Source organism: Cyphomyrmex costatus, unplaced genomic scaffold, assembly GCF_001594065.2.
Source record: "Cyphomyrmex costatus isolate MS0001 unplaced genomic scaffold, Ccosl1.0 scaffold36, whole genome shotgun sequence".
NCBI classification, from domain to species: domain Eukaryota; kingdom Metazoa; phylum Arthropoda; class Insecta; order Hymenoptera; family Formicidae; genus Cyphomyrmex; species Cyphomyrmex costatus.
The window spans coordinates 860,595-879,369 of record NW_017277774.1 but is presented as its reverse complement, the minus strand read 5'-3'; the positions used below and the strand labels follow the sequence as shown (position 1 = coordinate 879,369).

Sequence of the window (18,775 nt, the reverse complement as noted above, 5' to 3'; positions counted from 1 at the left end):
TCTGTGTCTAAATAGAATTTCTCATTCGTACTTTCTCCCGCTGAAGAACGCGTTTATCAATGTATGTAAACGCCTCAACTTGTAATTTGATAAGCTCGGGTATTAATCTCTTGAGCTTTTCAGTTCCAACTGGTTAACGACGTCTGAAGAATCAATAAATGACTATTTTCTCGAAACTTGAATAAAAATATATGAGAGAGGAAAAATTCATTTTATTTATTTATTTAACGCTTATAATACTTTTATACATTTTTGAAATGTAGAAAAATAAAGAAAAATCAAGATTTTTTCAGTCGCGAAAAAGTAAAGTATGTTAAAATGTTTTATAACAAAATCTGCGCTAAAGTTCCTTAAAGAAAGACTAGAATTATTTTTGAGATGTAAATTTATTTAACAGAGACCACGAGTAATCAATTATTAGTCGCGTGAAAATAGGCACTCTGGGACCGTTCGTTGTCGCTCCGCGAATCTCAAATTCTTTGTAGCCGACACTTCGGCGTCGTGACGATGCAAGGATTACTCTCGAGGGGCCGACGAGCGCAAGCACTACGTGTATAAGAGTCGTCAAATTATTCTGGACGTGCTTGTCGACGACGTGCATCCACCTGACGGCGGGGAACTCTCTTTGGGATATATCGTGGTTTGTTTACCCGAAACTACCGTCCCAGGCCGCTTCGCCGGGAGATCCGTCTCTGTCACTTCGTATACAAAGGACTTGGGGAACGATGTTGGCGTACGACGATGGGATAAGGGGAGCCAGCAACGGAAGAGTGTCACATAATGACAGCTTATTTCGCACAGTGTACCTCGGACGTCGATGACCAGAGTGACCGATAGATAAATGAAGAACGGGGAAAGATGGGAGGCAGGGAGCGAAGAACCAGGTGAACCCCCCGGGTTCATCGAGCGATCGAATCGCCTACTTCCGCCGACTCGCCAGATCACTGGCAGTTTATTTCCGCCCGACGTGGAATCGAGAGTCGATGGGCTCGAGGGGATGCGTTGTCCTAACGATGTGATTTATCGTCGTCTATGAAGCTTGACAGGTCCCCGTCATCGTCAGTACACAGACAGCGGAATACCCACGTCGATTTCTAGCTTATCGCGCAACCAGCGGCGATAAGCGGCTTACTCGAAGTCTGTCGAAGAGCAAACCGTCGCGTCGGTGGCATTGCTAAAATAGCGCAAACAACGGAAGTCGCACGGCTTAAGGATGAGGTTGCAACGGCAACGCCTACGCTATATCTTCCCGTAACGTAAATCAAAAACTTCTGAAGAGAAATTGCTTTTAACGTACATCCAGTGTTATTATCCAGTAACACGATACTTTTCGTATTTAACTAATTTGCTTATAATTGAACTGGGCTAATATTCTATGCGACCATTCATATCACGTGCGAATATTGCGGCTGTATGACGTTGTTAGTGAGTGCCAATTTAGCCATCGGTCGACGAACCAATTCACCAACCTGTCAAACTGTCAGCGTGGCGGGCACGCGACGTACGCGAATGTCCAACGAATCCGTACACCGAACAACGCTCGACGTCGAGCGGCGACGGACAATTTTTAGCTACGTCGAAGGGACTAATTAACTGAAATAAGTTGGAGTCATGGAAAATGAAATGTCAGAGTTGTCTAGAAGTAATTAATTCTTTTTTAATATACTTACCCCCTTATACTTCAAGACTTCCAACGAAAGCTTTAATAGCTAATGCTAATTTAATTGTTAACGAATATTGCGTGGGAAACATAAATAATAACGGCAAGAATTTGCATTATTAAACAACAAGATTTATTATTCGTATATACAAACGTTTACGTTTGACCATTTATAATTAACCATGAAGCACAATAAAACATCCGTATAGACAAAACATTTACGCTCCTTCAAACATTCGCGGATAGTTTTTACGGAAAGGCTTCCGAGATGAGAGATAGAGGTGACAGGAAGTCTTTTTTTTTTACGGCAAAAAATTATTGTCTCTGTACACGCGCATATGATCGCGCCCTGACGTCCCGAGTATCACGTTTTTTCTTAGAACGAAGCTAACGTATCTACATCTTACAGCTAGGTGAAAAACAATAACAGGAATGTCGAGTCAATGTGCCGGTCGGGAGGGTGGGTCCTTAACGATATTTATTGTCTATTTACAAGCGTCGTTTAATCGCGTACGACGGTTTGGCGAGCATTGGAGGGTACTGACCCGAATAGCTGGGTGCAAAGACGCTATACCTCCGTCTATATACAACTTTCCTGTACACGCATACTCCTCGTGTAGATATCGTGAGTGCGATGCACCGGCAGGGTGCTGGGCCGTATCGGACTCAAGCTCTTCTCGCTCTTCTCCGCATAGCCGTTCGGATACACCCAGGAGTCCTTGGCGTGAAGCACCGACGAGGGTGACGGATAATCGAGGTCCTCGAGGCACCTGAAGTCCTTGGCTTTCTCAGACGGCTTGCTGGACGCATATCCCGGTTCGAAGATGTCCGGCCGTCTCTCGACGGCCTTGCTCGGTATCACGTCCGGATCGTCGTCTGGCACGTCGTCCGCGTTTATCTGCTCCTTCAAGTCGTTCCGGTGAGCCTCGTTTGTCGCCGCCGGCGCCGCCGGTCGGTCCTGATCCTTGCTCTCATACTGTATCGGCTCCGCTACCCGTGCCTTCGTCGACTGCGTCGGATGGTTTCGACGGTACAAGGTCAGCGTTATCCCGACGATCAGAATGCAAATGGCAGTTATACCGCCAGCGAAGCACGCCACCAGGAGGCTGTAATCGGTCGTCTCGTCAGAGATCCCACGACCTGCGAAATAAGCGTAAAAAAAGATCGTGACTCGCGTGGGGGGGGATTCGTTGTATTCTTCTAGAAATAAAACCAGCGCTTCGATCTTAAAATACATAATATAGTATATTAATAGCATTGACCTGTTTTTTAAAATAAATAATCAAATAAAATAGATAAATTGTCGAAGGTAGATTCCAAGCAAGATTTAAACGTAAAAGAATTGGAGTAATTTGAAAGAGACTGGATTTCTCCCTCTCGATAAAATGTTCGATATCTGCACGGAAAGAAAGAATTTTGCTGCCGTGGCAAAACCGTCGCTGCTGCTACTGCTGCACATTCGACGTGAGAGTGACCAATTTTACTAACCAATTATTCGATATTGCAGCGAAATCTGTGTTTTGTTAATAAAATAAAAAAGGTCTTGTATACATGTGTATGCGAGTAAATTGTCCGTGGGAAACAAATTTGCCGTTAAAGGAAAAATATAATTTGTAGCCAAAACAGAATAGAGAGTCTGTTTCAAACAAATACATTTTACTATTAATATACATTTAATAACTTCGTTCTTTACACTCCTGACATAATAATTATCAAATATAGACATTAACATTGTGATGCTGCAAGGGGCATTTTATCGATCCTATCGTTATTCTTCCTATCATTTATTTACCTTAGAATTTTATTGCTATCGATTTGTAAATTTTATGTAAAAAGAAATAGTTCACTCTTAATTAATATAACACAAGTTTTTTCATCCATTTCACATTTTTAATGGCAAATTGTTTATATTCTAGATTTTTGTAAACACAAATAACTCCAATTTATAACTTAAAAAGAAAGAAAAAATAAGTACACTATCAAATTCAATTCTGAAAAATTCCAATTGTGCATGCATGTCATCATATTTTAAATACATAATAAGATATACAGTAACACAAAATTATTTAAAAATAAAAATCACTTATATTACGTTTTCTGATGATTCGGGAGTTTATAAAAATTTTGTCCATTATATTATATATCACTTTATAAAGTGATATATAATGGACAACATTTTTAAAAGCTTATTTCTGCTTGTCTTAGCTTTTAACATAGCGGATTGGACCTTTTAACTGTAACACTAAAGGCGCAGTCCAGCACTCAATAACGTCGCTTACTTAAAATGTATGTACCAATAGAATTCTAGGATAAAAGCGTATGTATGGCTTTATTAGCTTATTCAATGATGACGATACTTGCGAGATGAATGCAGCGCGTACGTTATTGATCCGATTGTCAAGTTAGTTTTGGACCATCGACAATGGGCGTACAATTCGATAATTAAGCGGCAATCAGCTATATCAGATTAGTGCGTAACGAGTTTCAGCGTTTTCTTTTTGCATTTCAGCAAATCGATTTCCATTAAACGGCAAATTTCGTATCGGCTATTTGCGTCGTAAGAGATGCTTTTATTCGTGCGTGCGCGCACGCGATTCATTACAGCTCTTTAATAGTTTAATAGTATACGTAAGACGAAAATTTACACGATAAGAAGCGCATCTCGAATGTAAATTAATCAGTAGAAAGTATTTTACATTAATAATAATGTCCATTATCTCTATTTATTACGACAAATTTCCGATTTATTGACTTGAAATATCGCGATATCGTTTAATTCTGCCGGTTGCAGTACAGTCGTTGCAGAATTAATGGCCGACCGTTACGCGCAAAACGTGCGATTTCCTAACATATATCCGTATATTCTTGACCGGCAAAGAACATTCGTCCTCATCAGGATGAACATCCGAACTGATGGCGACATCAACAGCAGCGTCTGGCGGCGTTGTTCGTCCCAACGTGTCCGGTAAACGAGATTCGCTTTTTCCGTGTACTTATTGGATCACGGAGGAAACGCAGGCAGCTTTCGGAAGCAAAGATTAAGAGGAAGGCGGAGGATCGGGTCCGCGGACGGAGATGGCCAGGCTCTTTAGAATTCAGAAAACGCTTTGGTTCGTTAGCCAACGAACAATCTCCTCTTGTGGGTGTGTGTGTGTGTGTACATGTATAGTCACACATGCATATACATTGTGACGCGCATACACGCGCGCGAACGTACACGATCGAGAACGAAAGGCGGAACACGCGAATGCGATCGTCTGATTGTGAGTCCGTCATCCCGAGATCTCGAAAGCTCCTTTCCCACTCCGTGCGCGTTCCTCCATTGCTACACCGTTAAGAGACAGTATTTGCCACCCCAGCGGGAATAGATGGAAGCTATATACTTGGACGGGGGCCCGGCGTAATGTCTGAGAACGTTTGAGGGACTTCGGTATACGCTTCCCGATACGCGACAGTGGTAGTGATACGCAGCGAGGATTCTGGATGAGCTTTGCCGGTCGCAGAATGTGCGCGTGCACACGCGTGTGTGTACACACGCACACGGGATGCCGATATATACGGTTGCCACACGTTTGCGTTACCGCACGGCGGAATCGTGCGCGAGCCGGCATGAATAACCCATGAGGATGGAAATTAAAGACGATAAATGCAGCTGAAATGAGGCGGTAGCGAGGAAAGGGACTTGGGCTTTATGGGATTTTAATTCAAGGTCCGCATGGCACAGCGTGATACTTAGGTATGGCCGCATCTTCTCAAAAGCAGCATCGAAATTCGCATAATTATATTGGGAAGTTTTGACGAAAGTCGTAGATTAGTAATGTTGACGCGCAACTTGGCGCCGCTTTATCGTTGATGTAGATTAATATTTGATCAATCCCAACATATCTCGCGCTTGATTACAGAAATGTCACGACAAGTTCTCGATTCCGACTACCGAATCCGACAAATAGATTGAATTTATGTCAAAATTTGAAAGTTTCTATTGCCAACATCGATAACTGAATCATCGATAACTGAAAGTGAAATTTATTAAATATTTTAACATTATATATATATATATATATATATCAAGAAAACAAAACGTATTGCTCTAGCTAATATTCTATCGTGCAAAAGTAACGAAAAGATCAATATATATGTACAACTGTGCATTAGCTTAAATTTATGAAACTGTAATAAGCGAGCAAGGAAAGCTACACAGCAGAACTATAAAATAGGACCGTAAATAAAACTATAAATAGAGCTATAAAACAGAACTTAAAACAGAACTGAAAAGTTAAAAGGAAGGTCTATGTAGATAAGAGATGCGAGACACGTCGAAAAGCAAATATCTTTGGTCTAGCATTAAAAATATTTTACGATTTAAATATGCATACAATTTCGAAAAGAAACGTTTACAATGTACAGTGTCGAACATTTACGATATACCGAAATATATACTCAATTCTATTATACAATTCGGTTCAATTACGAATTTCAGCTCTACGTTTCAAAATTCTTTCCACGACGGTCGTTAGTGCTTTATTAATATTCACCTCGTTATTATTTTGCCACTAACGTTAAGATATTATGTAATGAAGATAGAAGGATTAATCATAACAGGAAAACACTATCGACGTAATGCAATCTACATACATTAAAACCGATATTAATAACTGGAAATTACACATGGGAAAGATACAGCGAAGAATTTCCAAGAGTAAACTCTCTCGAGACATTCTGCAATCTCGAGCGCGGCTTCATCGGAATTGTGAATTTTGTCGATGAAGGTTTATTCGTATTATCATGCGGCAAACATTCATTTAATCAGCTCGATCGTTTTAAGTAACCGCCGAAACATATAATGCTGGCCTAGCTGTATAAACGTATACCGTCCAAACGCGGATATGAGATCGCTACTCCGGAATAATAATATCGTTAGAATCTTAAGCAGGTAAAAAAAAAAAATAGTAAAACTCACCAGTGGTGTACATCGCTACTCCTTTCAATGTGACCGGTTCCAAAACAACGGGATCGCTCCGCCCTTTTGCGTTGACGGCATAAAGATGAAGCCTATAATTCCGTCCCGGTTCTAAGCCGGGGACTTCGAAAACTGGACCGGATGAGCCGGATCTATCGGTGTGATTCAGGTAGATGGTATTGACATGATAAACGTTCTCCTCGCTGTAGACCTCTAGCTCGTAATTAGTCAAGGGCAAACCACCGTCGAATCCCTCGGAGCACCTGACGATCAGCCAGTCTGCGTCCCTCGAGTCGGTGGCTTTAAAGTCTTCGTGACCTGTTTCACACGGACGCACACATAGCGAGGTGGTTAAGCTTGCTCCCGGAGGAAGAAAAACACTCGGACTCGCTAGACCTAATTGCTTGCCGGCGTGAGCGTCGTCGCGGCAAAGCACACTCGATAGCGTCGATTAGGGGTTTCGGACCGAATTAATTGGATAATAGTCTTAGACTTGCATAATAAACATACCGGGAGACTGTAATTAACAGTTCTGATCGAGAAATATTCTTCTAAATAACTTCTATAAATCTTCAGTTACAAACATAAATCTGTACGAAGGGTGATTTTTAAAATGAGTTATGTTTAAACGTTGCAATGTTTGCTAAAATCCGCAAGCAAATGTTAGTTTAGTTAAAATTGGAATGGATAAACTATAGTTTTCAACTTATTTCATTCGTCTTATCCTATATTAAAATAAATATGAAATTCTCTAAAATTAAAATAATGATTTTTCGTGAATTATTTAATTGAATTAAGGGGAAAAAACGATCTTATTCGAAAGTATTGATGATCGATAAAGAACTAATTTCACGGTTATCACGTTTTTCAAGGGGAACAAGGAAACAAGCTGTTGAACACAACAAGGGCATCGACCATAAGGTGTCAACCACGATGATGGCCGAGTGTAATGGCGCAGTTAGCAGGTCGTTGCGAGGGTTCTCGGGAACCCTCCTAGCTGGCTTACCCATTCGGTACGCGTAGGGTCCAGTCGACTGGAGAGCTGTACAGTTCTGCAAGGGGTAGGGCTTCCCGGCGACGATGATCTGAAAGAGACAGGGCGTCCTCTGCATCCCTATCCGATTTCTCGCCCAGCAGGCGACCGTGCCGTAGTCCATGTCGTTCTCCGGTGTGTAATTCAGTCTGGAGCCGTGCCAGTGGTTCGTAATCAGACTGAGCGGTTTGACCTGCGCGTACCTCGTGGCTGGCACGCTCATCAACTCCCCAGAGTTGTTGAACGTCCAGTGGAAGGTCGTGGGCGGCGGTTTCGACTGTACGCCGCAGACCAGCGAGATCGTTTCGTGCTTCAAGGCGCCGACCACTTGGGTGGAAGAACCGTCCTTGCAGATCGGTGCGTCTGAAAATACGAGGGCGCCGGCTGGTAGATTCAATTTACCGCGGCGCACGCTCTCGCGCTCGTGAACGTCACACGGTGGGAAAATAAGAACCAACCATGAACCGTCGGCGGTTTTCGACTTCCATTCCTTACAGCAGCCGCCGATAATTGACGCTTTTATGTAAACGCGATTTACCAGTACCCGACTCAATATCGACAATGTTGTGATAAGAAAGTGAATGTATTAATAAAATTAGAATAATGGCGTAGTTATACTAGAAGAGCTCGAGATGATGAATTAAAAACACTTCTGAATTAAAAACCATTTTCAGTATCAGTTACGCGTATCAATTCGAATATAAAAAGTAAAGTACTTACACATTACTTCGAGGGTTACCGGTCGACTCGCGGATTTTCCTTCGACATTGGCTGCCATGCAAGAATATTCCCCGGCGGAGCTTTTCGTAACGCTTTGCAACACTAAGGAATCACCGGGAAGAATAATCCCCGCGGTGGCGTTCTGGTGCAATTCCTTGCCGTCTTTAAACCAAAGTAGCTTGTAAGATCTTGGATTGGCTACTACGTCGCACTCAAAGTAGACATCGTCACCCTCGTTTATATCGTTCGCTTTCAAACTGGAACCCAACTTAATGCTCACCACCGGGGTGTCTGAAAGCATCGGTAGCGAAAACTATCTTTCATTTCTTATAATTTCACACGCGATCGCAATTAGAAAATTGCTGTTGAAAGAAAGAAGAAACATATCAAGATTTTAAAATATTAATTTCAAGTCAAATTTTTGACACAAAAGTTCTATGAGTTTGAAGTAAAAAAAAATCACATGGATAGAGAAAATAACTCACAATACACCAATAAGTGCCATTTGTCCTCCAAGGCACTGTTAGGCACCACGGGATTTTCCGCTCTGCATGTCAGAAATTTTCCATCGTCCTCGATGGTCGGCACGTAGCTTAACACACTCCTCGTGACGTTCGGATTATCTGCGAACTACGAAGAACTCAGAATCCATGCCATAACGGCGTAGAAGCAAAGTCCTGTACGTCGAAAATGATAATCGTCCGTTCATGGAAAATATACTCACATTTCTAGCCATATGTTTGACTTGATGAGTCCCTTTCCACCAGGTGATTACCGCCTCCGGTCTAGAACCCGAACTGACACACTCGATCTCATACGTTCTTAATGCCGACAAATGAAATCGCTTATTCGTAATGTTGACCACGAGCGGTTTCACTACGGTAAAGAATTATCTGATAATGAGTTTGATATTAAATATTCATCACAATATTTTAATTTTCTACTCTACTATATTATGCATTGCGTCAGTTTATTAATTTTAATAATAAATTTTGAGTGCAATTAGTGCAACGAGAACTAAATTAATTAAAATAAACACAAAATAATTAAAAATAAACATATAATTATACAAAGCTTTTTAGTTTTTTTTTTTTTTTTTCAATTAAATTCAATATAATAAAAATTATGAGCAAAAAATTATTTCAAAAATTACTGCACAATTCATAATTGATTTCTACAGATTTCGTCTAATCAGTATGAATCGAATATCTCGATTACACTCACGGTTCACATCCAGTATGACCTCAGAAGTCAGGGGCGTCATAAGTTGAGTATTGTCCGCTTTGCAAATTAACCTCGTTCTCAGGAAGTCTCTGGTGACCCTCCGAATATCCAACCGATTTATCGTTATATCATCGTGCTCCTGCGTATACGTATCGTCCAAGATTTTGTCGTCGAAATACCACGTAACTCTCGGCGGAGGTAAACCACCGATCACCTCGCACAACAGGGACATTTCGCTTCCTTCGTTAAACGGTTGCAGTATTTTAGCCAAACTCCTGCTAGCGCCAGTATATATCACCGGCTTTTTCGGTGGCACTGTCAGCAAATTGAATTCCGATCATAGGAATTTATTTTCATGACATCGGCACGTATTACGTGTCCGTTATATCAAATTATATGCGCGATTTCCTTTGTTATCATTTCCTAATAAGATCGATTTCATTAATGTACTTACACGTAGTATCCACACTATGATAATTATAATAATTGAAATTGTTCCAATGGCTCTTGATAGTTAGAAACCGAAATCGAATAATTAAAATATCTGAATCTGCGTAGCCAGGCAATGCTATCAAATTTCTGTATTGCGAAATGGTGCTTGCAGCGGATAACAGCCGCGAAATGAAAATCAAGACATAACGGCCTGGTCTTTTATTCTTTTTTTTTTTACAAGAGCACGCCTGAGATTAACACCTGTTGAGTCAGTACTATGATATTGAATTAATTGATTGAAAATTGTATTGCTAAAACTACAGCGACCTTATAACTAAACGCATCAAATCACAACGATCCAAATAACAATGTTTATTCCTGTTGGAACTGATCCAACCGCATCTCCCGACTTCGTAACTTCATTTCGTCTCATATAGCTTTATTTCCACATGACTATCCAATACCCGTTGCGCGCGGAAGGTTGAGGTTGAACGAATTGAACTATCTCTTCGAGTTACTACTGTTTTCCGCGGTTACGCACCGCCCGCGTAAATCTCACCAACATGATATAATACAAAACGAATAAATCATGAATGAATGGAGATAACAGCCCATATGCGTCGCCTGATTAAAATCCCATAAAGCACAATCTGTCCACCAATGTCACTCGATAAGCCACAATTTTGCATCATAAAACGTTATATTTCGATGTAATAACAGATAATTGTGAAGTAATAATGAAAAATTAATTCTATAAGAAAGCTTCCAGGATTGATCGAGATCATTTTTTTTACATTAGGTATATGTAATTTATTTTGCTTTTTAAAATTATTAATTAATTATATACTTTGTTATATTTATATAAAATATGTTTTATATAAAAAATTTTTTTAGAATATCAGATGTAAATACTGCCTTTTATATTCATGCAGAGTATTCATTGTATTGCAATCAGTGCTTAAGGGGTATCTAACACCACTGTAAAGCGCGAAAGTGAAGCGTGTTTTTATGATTTTTTTTGGGTGGAAGGAAAAGAAGGAGGATAATGATAATCACGGATATTGTTAACCATGTTTTGAAGTGTGTGTGTTTAAACAAATTTTTTTATTTAAAAAGATTACAAAATGGCGGCTCAGGAGTCATTCCCGCAAGTCAGGTATTATTTGAGGCGCTCCGCGACAAGCAGCATAAGTGCCGCAAAAATGAATTTGGGACAAAAAAAATTTTTTTCTTAATCTACATGAGTATAGCTAGAGAAGTACGTAGGGGATTTTGAAAATATTAATTTTTGATTAATTGGTGGTCATTTGAATATATAAAGTTCGATTTGTGACCTAAAAGATGGATACTAATTCGTACATATAAACTCTAAATTTCAATTTATCGAAAATCCGTTACGTACTTCTCTTCGGAATGTTGTTTTAAAGGTATGGTAAAAGGTTGGACTGAAAAAAATGAAAACTTTCAGTTATGCTGCTTGCCGCATTGAAAAAACGTGTTTCGAGAAAAACGCGTTTAAAGTTGAGCTGTGTTATAGATATGAAAAAAAGAAAAATTCTATTATTACAAAATTTTTACCATTAATCTGCAATCCCAGGACTATAAAGCTGTCTTTCTATGCGACATTTATTAATGTATTACGGAAGCTTGAAACCAACAAGTAAGTCATTAGGCAGTACCTTCGCAGTAGGTATCCAACCGATGCAGGTAGTTGTTCCGATGCAGTCCGACGCGTTCGATAAAGAGCTCGAAATTTCGAGGAAAAACATTTGTTTCACGGATTGAACTTTTTTCCCCGTATTCTCCAAGGTTCAAAGGTTTTTTTAAGCAAGAAAAAAATTTTTCTTTTTTGAAAATTTTACAGTGGTGTTACCCCAAGTTAATTTTATGTAATGATTATTCTTAATTTTTAAATTTAATTTCTTAGAATTATTTTTATATAATACTCCCCCCACCCCCCACCCACCAAATTATATATATTTAGAAAATTTTATGTTTGTATGAAGGTACACACACACACACACACACACATCTACACGGAGAGAATGATTTTGCTGAAGTATCTAAAAACTAAATTAAATAGATTTGAAAATAATTTTATTAAATTGTCAAAATAATTATACAGAAATCTCAAACATCAAACATGAGCAGTACTGCACATTTTGACATTTTATCAATTGACTTAAATGTCCTCCCATAATTATTTTTATAATCCAATAAATTTGCGGTAACTAAACTTTTAATAAAATTATTTTAAAATTTATACTTCATTATATTTTTAAATACTTCATCAAAATTATATTCCTTCCATATAATAAATTTTTAATCTTCATATATTTGTATCTATCATAAACGGAAAAATCTTGATATTTATAAATATCACGTTTCTCTTCAATTACTCCGTAAATAAATTGCTTCGTGAGTATCAATAAGATTTAATAAAATCTAAAACTGCTTCGTAGAACTAAACTTGGTATATCAAATTTTCAATATCTTTGACAGAAATATCTTTAGAATAATAATTGTGATATATACAATATGTAATAAAAATATAAATTCCTAGTTTTCATTGGAACTCACCTATAACCGTAAGATTAATCTTTTGATTCTTCGTAGGACTATTCTTAAAATCCACTCTGCATCTGTATACGCCTCCGTCTGTGAACTCCAAAGGATCTATCTCCAGCTCAGCAGGCTTTACGTCCGTCTTCATAATCGCCCTTTCACCGAACACATACGGATCCGACCAAAGCCTCGCCTGAGCTATCTGCCTCCCTCGAGCATCCATGCTGTATATCGGTTCGCCATCCTTTTCATCTTTGTACCAAAATACCATGATGACCGTCTCGTCTTTAATCGGTGGATCGATGTCGCAAGGTATCTTAGCTTTGAAACCGGCTACTGCACTAAGGTCTGATATAGGCACTGAAAAGTATAGGAGAGAGACAAAGTTACACAAAGAATATAGTTCTTCGTATCTTTATATTATACATATATATAATTAAAAATGTATATAGATTTTTAAAAATCTATTTACGCGAGTATTTTAAGATTTTTGTATTATTCTTTGTATGTATCATATATCTCTTAAGATTTTTTAATTTTAACAATTATTCTCCTCAAGTCTTTTATACTCTGCATAATAATTCAATTAATTATTATTTTTTAAGCATGAAATTAATCTATTATTAAGTTAACTCTGCAAACTATTCTTTTTTTAATCTCGTATTAATCAAACGAATATTATCTCTAACAAGTTTAGACGTAATATTATAGACATTTTCATCATACACTGTTAAATCTATAGTGTCAAATTTAACTTAACATGAGTCGCCATTGCTTCTACTAAATATATCGTTATTTTACTAAAGCGATAATTAAATTTGACACTATATAATGTCAAATTGACACTGTATAATGTCAGACATAACTATTGTTACAATAACAAGAATATAATTGAGTAAGAGCAGTGGAGATTCACATTAGATTAAATTTGAAACTATAGATTTAACAGAGTGTATTAGTATTGCAAACACCACACCGTACCACGACACAACAATTCTTCAACGAGAAACACGGGTATTCACATTGCGTTTCTACGGCTACGCTAACGGGTCCCGTATCCGGTAACAACGCTGTCTGCTATCGTACGTTTTCTCACTGAGACCGCAAATTTGGAGTTTTAGTCAGTCACCGTCGGCGCCGATCGAATTACTGCAAATTGGTCGAACGTTCCCGGGTCGACCAAACTCGGGACGAACCAGAGACAGAAAACATGCACGCGCGCGTGTGGTCGTGCATAGAAACAAACGCGGGGCGCGCGTTCATCGAACGGGGCTGCACGATCGGGTGAACCCAATTAATCGGTCTACTTGCCGATTTATAACGGCGCCGAGCGTCGGGCGCGATTTTATTGGCTTTCATAGCAGTCTCATCCATCGTTCTGGTGTCTAACGCCCGACCAGCCGACCATAGCGGTCTCATTATCTTTTCCTTCGTTGATCTTAGATGTAACGGGTATCAAGAGAGTTACCTTCGAAACGAGCATCCGTCGCTGCCGCCGCAACAGCCACCAGAGATTAATTGAGCGCGAACACGGCTGACGTGTATCGGCTTTTCCACTGCGAGACTCAATGCCGAGCATGGCGCGAAAAGAAAAACGCTGCTCGAGATAGCTGCATAATCTATAGTTTTTTAAGAATTTTAAATCTTGATTTAACGATTGCAGAGGAGACGGTTTTAAAAAAGAATCCTGTTCTACATGGCTCGCGAGTCGATAATTATTTAATTCAATTACGCGTTGGATGTACTTAATAATTGTTAAACAGATTACTTCTTGATCGATACGGGATTCTTATCGAGTGCAGATATTTTTGCTGAAATCATTTCAGTTACTTTTTAATAAGATCTTTAAATACACAATATCTCCTTTATCAGGTTGCTTTTCATGCTAATGAAATGAACTGTAACGTTCAGAAGACGTTGGCGTCCCTATTTTAATATGAAAAGGGAGAGCAAGAAAGAGAAAGAAAGATAAAGGGAGGGCCATCGATGACTGTCGCATATAATTACGACCCGGATCTCGCGCGCATTCAAATTCTGCGTTGACGTGAGCTCTGAGATTCATCACGGACGATGGCGGTGTTAATGATACGATGTAATTAATGCCAGGTGATGAATGGCCGTACGCACGAAGTAACTCGTTAACAAACGGCAATGGGCACGTGGCCGCGCTTTCGCACCTTTGCGCTCCACTGATACGTGGCTCTGAATATTCACACGTTGACGCGTTTGCATATCCGTGCAAACTGAAGTTATGCTCCGGGTGAAAATTGCGCGATAGCGATTGCGTTATCGAGAATAGGATGCATTACGTAAACGTTTGCAAAGAGCAAACCAAGATATACTATATATATATATATACATATATATATAAAATATCGCGTGAAATGTTGTAATTTTCGATCAAACAAACGACTGCGCCGAGTGGATTTTATAAAAATTATTTAAAGAGCGAACGCGACACACAAAGTTCAATATTTAGAAATCGCATCGAATCCACGACGTTAATGACCAAACATTACGAAAATAATCGGTTGCGAACACGCCGATTAAACGTTTCGAAAGGTGGGAAGGGAAGTCGTTAATGCTGCAATTAAAATGTTAATAGCACCGGCGAGTCCTATTACCTCGTTAAATCCTCCCATGAACCTCGTAAATTGATGACTTAGACAATGAACCATCGACAGACTCGGCGTACGCAGACGCTTACGTATTCTGTATGCGTATATACGAGTGCACGTACGGCGCGCCTGTCCACGATACGTGTATATGCGTGTGCGGTTGCGATCTCGCACGCGCCACGTGTATCGCGTTTACTTGAGAGCGTGGCGAATATCCGTTTCTCGGGTAACGCGGGACGCATACGTATCCGCCGACACGACGATCCCGGAGTAATTATTCAAAGCAAACACGAACGCCGTCGTGGATCGGTAATACATCGCATTACCCGCGCCCATGTATACATGGAACCGCGAATACAGATTTAAACATGCTATATATACGATGCGAAGAGTGGATGCGAAGTAATGTACTGATTGGTGACGTATTGATTGGTGGATGGATCGAATTTATTGACGTCGCTCTGTGAATACTAATATAAATTTATAGCAATCAGATTCGCGTGATCGTTCACGTCCCGGTGTACATTAATCATTGTGTTTTAATAATTATGACAAGAGAACGCAATAATGAACGTATGCTGCAAAAAGTTTTAACATTTTAGCAATCAGCTTGAGCTACAGTAAACATATCAGTCAGTGGACATAGCTCAATTATCGGAGGAAATGGTAAAAATTTTAAATATTAAACTTTTAATTATATACCATTATAAAATTCGTCTTATTAAATTGTTACGAATAACGAATTTATTTAGAATCGTACATATTATTAAAAATTTAATATGTAAAATTTTTATCTCGTCCAATAATTGGGTCGTATTAATTTTAACTGTCCATTAACCGGTGTGTGCATTTACTTTATATAATTATTTTTTGATTGCTTAACAAAATTATTTTGAGATCTGTATCTAAATAAATGTTTAGAAACTTCAGTAAAATCGTTTTTCCATGTTTTTATTGACGCAACGGTTGAAGTGCAACGAGATGTAATTTCAGTAGCAGTAATATTTTGCCATTTTTCGCGAACATATAGTATTTCTTTCTGTTTATGAGCTCGAATGCATCATGATATTGATGTTTTCATCGACTATTTTCTAATACGCAAAAATTCAATTTGCGCTGCAGCCATTCGCAAGTTTGAAAGTGCGAGCCTTGTAATTTGATCAAAGCACCGCTGTAAATATCGTGGATGCGCAAACGTGGATGCGACTTGTTTTCTGTAGACTCAGGCATCGTTGGCAAACCGACGAGTTCCAGTCAAACATACGGAAAGTAGAAACCAGCACATTCGGGAAGCAATAAAAAGAAAACAGATAGCGATTGAAGGACGTACTGGCGTTCGAGTTGCGGAAATTGTAGTATTTCGCATATTTTTATATTGTATATCGCGTTAAATATTAGGAGAATGGAATGAAATGAAATTTCCAGTCTCTACAATACATATTTCTTAAATGATTTTCATCGTTTTTGAAGTCGAACCTGTGTTTTGAATACCAATAAGAATTATCAAGCTAAATCTATTAATTTTCAAATGAACAATCGCGCCATTACGTATTCTCTCAAATCCATAAAGAACGAATGGTCGTTACTTTCGCGCACGAGCACCGCCCCATCGTACAAATACGAGGTGCAACTTTCTTGCCAAGGTAAAGAATGCACTGGGAAAACTTTGACAAAATGCTCTTTACGTACTTTCCTCCAGTCGCCGCGAAAGGGAGAAAAGATGAAAACAGGACATTGAACGAATATTCCATTTCTCAATAGGAAATCGTCGGTTACCTTTTTTTATCCTGAGCACCAAATCGTTGACCCAGTTTCTGCATACAAATAGTACACTATAAAAAATTTCAGTGTAAATTTAAAACATTATGAGGTGTCTATATAATTCTCATCGTATCAGTATTAAAATATTAATTAATGGGAGAATTTATAACTCGTAATGCCTATGTCATATTATCGAGATTTTGGATTTAGAATCCTTGTTTTAAATCCACTTTATATTGATGATAATATTAGCAATACGGTGAGACAGGATTGTCCTAAAAATTGGTAATTCAAAATACCATATCAAGAAAATTCTTGAAAAATTTTAAAAAGTAAAAAGGTTATTTGTAAACTTTTATTTTAAGTAATAATTTTTAACATGGATTTAAATTTAACCAATTATAGACTGTATATTTAGATAACCCACCTGTTCATGAGTTGCGCGCGATAATATTAGAACACTGATAAGCTCTTACTAATAATCTCAGGTGACTATTTAATCCTAATATTTCAGAAATTGTTAATTAAAATAAAAATTTACAAATAACTCTTTTTTACTTAATTTTTCAAAAATGATTTTGCTATAATATAATATTTTGAGATTTATCCGTTTCTTTTTTTAAGAAAAGTAAATAATTATCTTTTAAAAATTTAATATTTTGTTCATTTAATGTTTTTTAAGAGAGTCTTGTGCGATCCTCGCTTCTCTCTAAGAAAATATAGATAATTTCTATTATGTAAAATTTTTCACAACTTTGTTCGAGCGTATCTGTAAATGACGAGAGCCATTAATGAACAATGTTCAAACTCATTAAGAAGCCATAAATTTCGCTTGTCCACGATGATTATTATCATCAGCCTATTTAACTTCGTAACGTCGGTAACTCGTCCGGAGCCGCGCGTGTAAACATTGGGCGGTGTGCAAACGTGGTGCCGGCTCCTTTACCGCCGCATCCGGGAAAACGGCGTCATACCACCCCTTTCCCTCGAAACCACCGACTGAACAAACACGTGCCGGGTATGACGAAGAAGGCAAACCGAGGAACCGAGGGTGAGGATGGCACACGGGGCGGATGTACACAGGCGCATGCAGGGAGAACACAGGGTGGTTGTGAGCCCGCCGGAGATACGCGGTGGGAGAGAATTAGACGGAAGTAGATGAAGCGATAGAGAAAGGACGCGAAAATAGGACGAATATAGGCATATCGGGTACTGCGGGACAATTCGTGGTAAATTATTTAACAGGTCCCGCGATATGGACGCGGAAACCAAAGGTGGTTTGCGTACCCTTCGCCACACTGTAGCCCCGATGTTTATCGTGCGTTTGTCATAACAACAATGGTAGCGGGGAAGGGCAACAAATGCGGTAAGTGTACGAGCGACAGAATTTGCTATATAATTGCCACGTTATCGAACATCAAGATGACAAGTAAATGCCGGGCGGCAAAGCGATTGAATCGATCAGATTTCACTAGAGAAAGAGAGAGAGAGAGAGAGAGAGAGAGAGAGAGATCCATTTTACCGTTGCATTTCAATGGCTCCAACTATGTTTGCCAGGATCGAAAAATTCTTGAAACTGGGGCACGCGTTGCGTAATTCGCCGCTATCAGAATTCCTGGCGTTTTGTGACTGCGCATAACACTTCAATAAAGTTCCGATACGAGTCCGCGCCACGTTTGTCGACCAATATAAAATCAGATTGCGCACGGTGAACGCAAAATCCGAACGCAAGCAGCTCCGGAATGCTGTACTTTGATTATACATACTGCTCCTTTCCATGCATCTCTAAAAATTAAACGGGA

The 18,775-nt window shown here is 39.1% G+C and overlaps 1 protein-coding gene across 1 annotated transcript in view; it reads right to left on the bottom strand.

Moving 5' to 3' along the window:
• Positions 1 to 1,888: 1,888 nt before the first annotated feature.
• The window catches only part of LOC108776521 (neural cell adhesion molecule 1), a 34,100-nt gene continuing 17,213 nt past the window's right edge, over positions 1,889 to 18,775 (bottom strand). The window contains exons 2-9 of the mRNA XM_018543168.1: positions 12,610 to 12,954; positions 9,598 to 9,912; positions 9,098 to 9,249; positions 8,859 to 9,003; positions 8,374 to 8,664; positions 7,627 to 8,016; positions 6,621 to 6,938; positions 1,889 to 2,800 (exon numbers count right to left, since the gene is read on the bottom strand). Coding sequence (XP_018398670.1) covers positions 2,241 to 2,800; positions 6,621 to 6,938; positions 7,627 to 8,016; positions 8,374 to 8,664; positions 8,859 to 9,003; positions 9,098 to 9,249; positions 9,598 to 9,912; positions 12,610 to 12,954 — 2,516 coding nt within the window. The 3' untranslated portion in view covers positions 1,889 to 2,240. The remainder of the gene's footprint in view (positions 2,801 to 6,620; positions 6,939 to 7,626; positions 8,017 to 8,373; positions 8,665 to 8,858; positions 9,004 to 9,097; positions 9,250 to 9,597; positions 9,913 to 12,609; positions 12,955 to 18,775) is intronic.